Below are 6,198 nucleotides of genomic sequence, written 5' to 3'. Positions count from 1 at the left end.
ACAAGCAAAACCTGGGTGTGAGGCCACAGTGCTAACCGCTGCACCACCAGCTTACTTTTAAGCACCTTTTATTTCCTTGCACTGCAGGAAACACACACAGATCAACCACAACTAACACTGGACAGTTTGCAAGTGTAGATTTCAGTTTTTTTGAGCACTTCTGTATAAAACTGCCTTAGACTACTCTGTGCTTTGGTTTAGGTGTAAGAAAAGTTCTCGTCACCTGCTCTTCATAGCTGAAAATGGGGTCTGTGTGAAGAGAGAAGGTGTTGCTTCTTAGATTTCTCCCACCCTTTACACACCAGCTCATGTTCCTCTTTATCTCCACCAGTCAAATGTTTATGAACAGAGGCCAGGATACAGACAGATGAGCAGATACCTTTTCCACTAATCGGTTTTAGCAGTGAAAATGATACTCCCCCACTTCTTCAGTCCACCCATTCAACTGCTTATTGACGCAAATATCTAATCAATCGCATAGCAGCAACCCAGAGCATTTAGGCAGATAGACGTAGTCATGATGACCTGGTGAAGTTAAATGGGAAAGAAAGTGAGCAGCAGATCTCTTGGCAAAAATACGTAGTTGATGCCAGAGGTCAGAGAAGAATGCTTTGAGATGATAGGAAGGCTACACTGACTCAAATAACCAGTCATTACAACCAAGGTATGCAGAAGAGCATCTCTGAACATACAATTATATTATACAGCGCCAAATCACAACAACAGTCTCAAGGCGCTTTATATTGTAAGGTAGACCCCATCATAATACATACAGAGAAAAACCCAACAATCACATGACACACTATGAGCAAGTAAGACAGTGGGAAGGAAAAACTCCCTTTTAACAGGAAGAAACCTCCAGCAGAAGGCTCAGGGAGGGGCGGGGCCATCTGCTGTGATTGGTTGGGGAGAGAGAAGGAAGACAGGATAAAGACATGCTGTGGAAGAGAGACAGAGATTTATTGAGAAAGGTGACTGAAGAAGAAACACTCAGTGCATCATGGGTCACCTGATCCAGCACAACCTATACGCTATGAGCATCATTTAAATGCCACATTTAAAAGCCTGTGTGAGTATTGTTGCAGACCAGGGTTTTTATGATGCATTTTATGACTGTATTCTGTGAAAGGTGCTATATAAATAAACTTTACTTACTTACATGTCCATTTTTCACCATAAATGTGCAGAAACTGTGTCATCCTATCCTGCCAACGTGGACCAAAATCACTGTTTTGTTTTCAACATCTACGCCAAGAATGAAGGCAGATTTGAAGGGAACAGGGGTACCTAATAAATTGGCCAGTGGTGCGCATTCCAGTTTTTGGTTTTACATTTTCATTTCCACTGTTCCGCCACCAGAGGGCAGCCTACCCCAGCTAGTGAAAAAAAAAAAAAATGTAGCGCATGCTTAAATAAAGAGCCGTTCACAACATCATTAAGCAACTTGTTTATTTTCTTCCAAATGTTTCTAAGAGTGGACTATTTCATGTTTTCGGTCTCACCAGCGAAATATTCTCCTTTATTGGTGAAACCACGAAAAGAGGTTCCAGTCATGCTAGTTACTAAAGGAATAGACATTTACACTGTAGATTCTAGGTTTCTGTATTGTGGCTTTAGCATATAGGCAGGAAAAAAAAACACTACAGATGCTTTTTTTTTTTTTTTTTTTCTTCAAATATACAGCTGGGTCCAAATTAAAACACAATAAAGAAAACAGTGTGGCACGTCTCAAATCATTTGCCATATATAAAGTATTCAAAATTGTATAATGGCTTCAAATCGGTTCCTAGAAAAAGGACACTTTAAAAAAAAAAAAAAATCATACTTTGATTATTATTATTATTATTATTACATATATCTATATATTTTAACCCTTTAATTGAGAGTACCAAGGTGGACAAACGGGTAGCCTCAGAAATGTTCTAATTTGGAACAAATAACACTAGAGATGGGAGAGCCTGAGCTGTCGAGTCACTCGGCAAACTCATCAGACAACTTTAATAACACGAAATCCGTCTGATGAGTTTAAAACGTGACCGTTCAGTTACCAACTGCGCTCCCATCTCTATCTCACTATGTTACACCTGGCAATAAATACACCGACAAACAGTATTTGTTCATTCTGACATCAAGAAAAGTTTTTTGTTTTAAATGTTAGTGTTTTATGGTACGGAGACATCAAGGGGAAGACTTATCTCATATTCTAAAAAAGAAAAAATAACTTCAATAAAACACGCACTGCATAAACACACCTGCTGAATCCATGATGCGAGAAACGGTCTAATATCCATCTATGTGACTTTTCTTTCCCTACCCTTATCGTCAGAGATACAGTGGTGTGAAAAAGTCTTTGCCCCCTTCCTGATTTCCCAGTGTTTTGCATATTTGTTACACTTACATGTTTTGGATCATCAAACACATTTTAATATTAGGCAAAAACAGCCCGAGTAAGTATAAAACACTGTTTTTAAATGGTGATTTCACTGATTAGGGGAGAAAAGTTATCCAAACCTACCAGTTCCTGTGTGAAAAAGTAATTGCCCCTGTTGTTAAATCAGGAATTAACTGTGATTAACCACAGTTCAGTTAAAAAAAACAAACAAACAAACAAAAAAAACCCCAAAAAAAACCCCCACACAGTTCAGTTTCACTAAACACACTCGGGCCTGATTATTGGCAGACCTGTTGAATCGAGAAATCACTTAAATAGAACCTGTCTGACAAAGTGGAGCAGGCTAAAAGATCTCAAAAAGCAAGACATCATGCTACGACTCGAAGAAACACCTGAGAAACAAAGACACTGACAGCTTTCAGTCTGGAAAGGGTCACAGCGGTAGTGTGATGGGCTGGAGCTGCTAATCCGCCTCAGGAGGAAGACTGGCTGTTGTAAATGGAGCCATGAATTCTGTCGTCTACCAAACCATCCTACAACTGTCCGGCCATCTGTTTGTGACCTCAAGCTGAAGCGCACTTGGGTTCTGCAGTAGGACAGTGACCCAAAACACGCCAGCAATACCACCTCTGAATGGCTTAAGCAAAGTAAAATGAGTCCTGACCAGAATCCGATTGAGATGCTGTGGCAGGACCCTAAAAAGGCGGCTCATGCTCGAAAACCCTCCAATGTGACTGAATTACAACAATTCGGCAAAGATGAGAGGGCCAACATTCCTCCACAGCGCTGTCAAAGACTCATTGCCAGTTATTGTGAATGCTTGATTGCAGTTGTTGCTGCTTTATTGCGGTTTTTGCTGGCCCAACCAGTTATTAGGTTACCAGTTATCACTTTTTGCACACAGGCCCATGCAGGTTTGGATTTTTTCCCCATTAATAATAAACACCTTAATTTAGAAACTGCATTTTGTGTTTACTTGTGTTTTCTTTATCTAATATTTAAATTAGTTTGATGATCTGAAACCTGCAACTGTGACAAACATGCACTTTTCAAACCACTGTATAAAAAAAAGTTTCAGAGCAGATCAAACTGAGTGGGGAGGTTCAGGATATTTTAGTTATTGAATTACATTTTATTTTGGATGGATTCAGAAAATGTCTTCATCAGCCTTCAATCGGGCTGTAACCAGGGTTCAATGGCCCAAAAAAAGAGGATTCACAGGCAGATGCTACAGCTCCAACCATTCAGTCTCCTCCCACACAGACTCACACTCTTAAACACACTCACACACATGCGCGCACGGTCACAGATGGGCAAAGGTAAAGCTGTAGCCCTCCCAACCTGAGAGAATGATTGTCAAGCATGCACACAGCATACAATTTTTAGCCCGTTTCACAAAAGTAAGAAAATTTATCTGTTCCTTAATAAACAGAGCGAGACGGCAGATTCAGAATGGCCCGGATACATTTGAACGAACATTACAGAGAGAAGGAGTAAGAGCAATTCATCTGGAAAAGAATGATAATGATAACAATGACAATAACAAAAAAAAGAGTATTACCAAAAGCAAACCCTGTTTGAGGTCTGTGTGTGTTTGTATATGTAGGTGTGTATGTGTGTGCTTTTTAAAACTCAATTGTTGATCACATGGCCACGCTAGAATACAAAATAAAGTCAAATCAACAGAAACAATGACGTAATGCTATGGTTTTATACATAATATACACGAGTTAACAGCGATCTCTAGACTTTATTATCCATAGACTTGTCTTACGAGCAAAAAGGCGCTAGGTCACAGTGGGTTTCACTTGGCTAACATTATAGAATGCTAATGCTAGTTATACTCATTGACCGCTGGAGGAAGTGGGGAGGCGGGGTCATATATGTGACAGGAGCTCGGGAGGGGATGGGGGTGTCTCTCTCCATAGAAACTAGTATTAATCGCCTCACTGTTGCCAACTTCTGCCCCCCCACCCCCGTCACCTGTGCTCGAAACCACGTCTCATCCCTAGCTTATTACAGCTCAGCTAAGCTCTAAAGGAGCAAAAGCGGGTGTTTGTTTACAGAGAGAAAAGAGAAAGCCTCCAAACCGATGCAGAAAAGTGGCGGGTTGGTGACACTAGCTGCCGGCTGTCAACATGTCAGCGCAGAGATCCAAAAACGTATACAGGCAACAACGAGACTAACAGGTCCATTCTGTAGCCAGTCTAAAAAGAGAGCGTTCGCCGGAGGAATGCCGGGTGCTGTCGGCAGGTGGGAGCACGGTGGCGTGACGGGTCCGTGTAGGTGCAGGTGGGAAGGTGGCGTTTCAGGTGAGTGTGGATCCTGATATCTCTCCGTCTCTCTCTAGGGCTGATATGCTACAGCGGGCCTTTGAACTGGTTACCAGAGAGGTGCTGTCTGACGGACAGCTTTGATCCTGCTGCATCACCCAGTTTTCTCCACACCACCTGCGAACAGAAGAGGAGAGAAGAGGAGCTGAGCGAGGAAGAGGAACAGCGAGAGAAAGACGGGCAGACACAGAGGCTGGAAAGAAAAGACTTTCTTCTTCAAGAGGGAAAACTTCAAATGCCCACAGTTTGGCTTTGAGCTGGGAGGACTACACACACTCACACTACAGTAGAGCTTCAGTGCAGTGCAGAAGTCTCGAGCTTCTTTATATTTTGCTTTCAAGAAGCCGGATTTTCTCATAATTTTTTTAAGTGGTCTTGAGCAACAGTCCTGCAGCCTTTCTGAAGGTCTTTCAAAGTGTTTCTTTGGACTCATTCTTCAGTTGATACGTCTACTGTTCACTGAAACCTGATCAGAAATGGCTTCAGTAGAAGGGGTGGCCCATTCTTAAGAAAGGCAGGGTGTGTATGTATGGCCGAGGTCAGGAGAGAGGGACAACAGCCATGTGTACAACACGGTGGAGGCCCTGTCATGGTTTTGGGCAGCGTTTCAGCCAGTGGTGTTGGAGGTTTATGGAATTTTAAAGGGAGAAAAGCACAGTGAGGTTTTAACCCACCGTGTAGCACCATCTGGAAAATGTCTGACTGGCAACAGCTTCATTTTTCAGCATGACAACGATCCCAAACACACTCCCAGTGCAGTAAAAGCGTACACGGATGGAAAAAAAGCACACAATGGAGCCGTATCAGTCATGGACAGGCCTTCCTCTTCAACATTACTGAAACAGCGTGGGATCAAAAAGCAGCCATGAATGGCCTTCAGGAAGCCTGGAGAACTATTCCCAAACACCACTTTAAGAAATGCTGCTTAAGAGAGTTATTAAGGAATAAAGGTGGACACATCGAATATTGACTTTTAAGCTCTTTGGAGTTATCCCAACTGTTATCTTATACACTGTATATGTTTGAACATTTCAATGAAGCACTGCACCCATTTTCCAATTCTATCAAAGCATAAAGACAAGAACGGGACTCTATCTCAGTCCGTGTCGTCTCTCCGGTGCTGAAATCTCTCTATGAGAGTGAGAGGGGCCCCCGCGGGACCCCGGTGATGTTACAGAGGTACTATTGTAGTGCTTCCCCATTCCTGGCCTGTCACATACCTCTGCAGGGCCCAGATAACCCCACTCTCGTACTCGCTCTAATCAGCAGACCTTTTTATCCTGGGAAAGGCCTTTTCAGCACAGACAGAGAAAGATGAGGGGAAAATGAGAGGTGGAAGAATAGAAGGGTGAGGTGGAGGAGTGCTATTGGGAGGGAGGAGGGGGTGGTGCTCTTTTTCCTGCCGCACCAGTTTAATTGCTCTGACAGCTCAACTATGAGCCTCTATACTTTGGGCTTTCAGCTTTGGAGTGG

The 6,198-nt window shown here is 42.7% G+C and overlaps 1 protein-coding gene across 5 annotated transcripts in view; it reads right to left on the bottom strand.

Moving 5' to 3' along the window:
* Window positions 1–1,434: 1,434 nt before the first annotated feature.
* The window catches only part of ccdc85cb (coiled-coil domain containing 85C, b), a 51,001-nt gene continuing 46,237 nt past the window's right edge, over window positions 1,435–6,198 (bottom strand). For all 5 annotated transcript variants that reach the window (XM_085248308.1, XM_085248309.1, XM_085248312.1 and 2 more), the window contains one exon: window positions 1,435–4,842. In XM_085248308.1, coding sequence (XP_085104434.1) covers window positions 4,753–4,842 — 90 coding nt within the window. In that variant the 3' untranslated portion in view covers window positions 1,435–4,752. The remainder of the gene's footprint in view (window positions 4,843–6,198) is intronic.

This window comes from Mchenga conophoros, linkage group LG15 (assembly GCF_057382185.1).
Source record: "Mchenga conophoros isolate Kocher_MC1m ecotype Shallow Benthic linkage group LG15, M_conophoros_male_GT1.1, whole genome shotgun sequence".
Classification (NCBI taxonomy): Eukaryota; Metazoa; Chordata; class Actinopteri; order Cichliformes; family Cichlidae; genus Mchenga; species Mchenga conophoros.
This window is presented reverse-complemented; position numbering and strand designations above follow the sequence as displayed.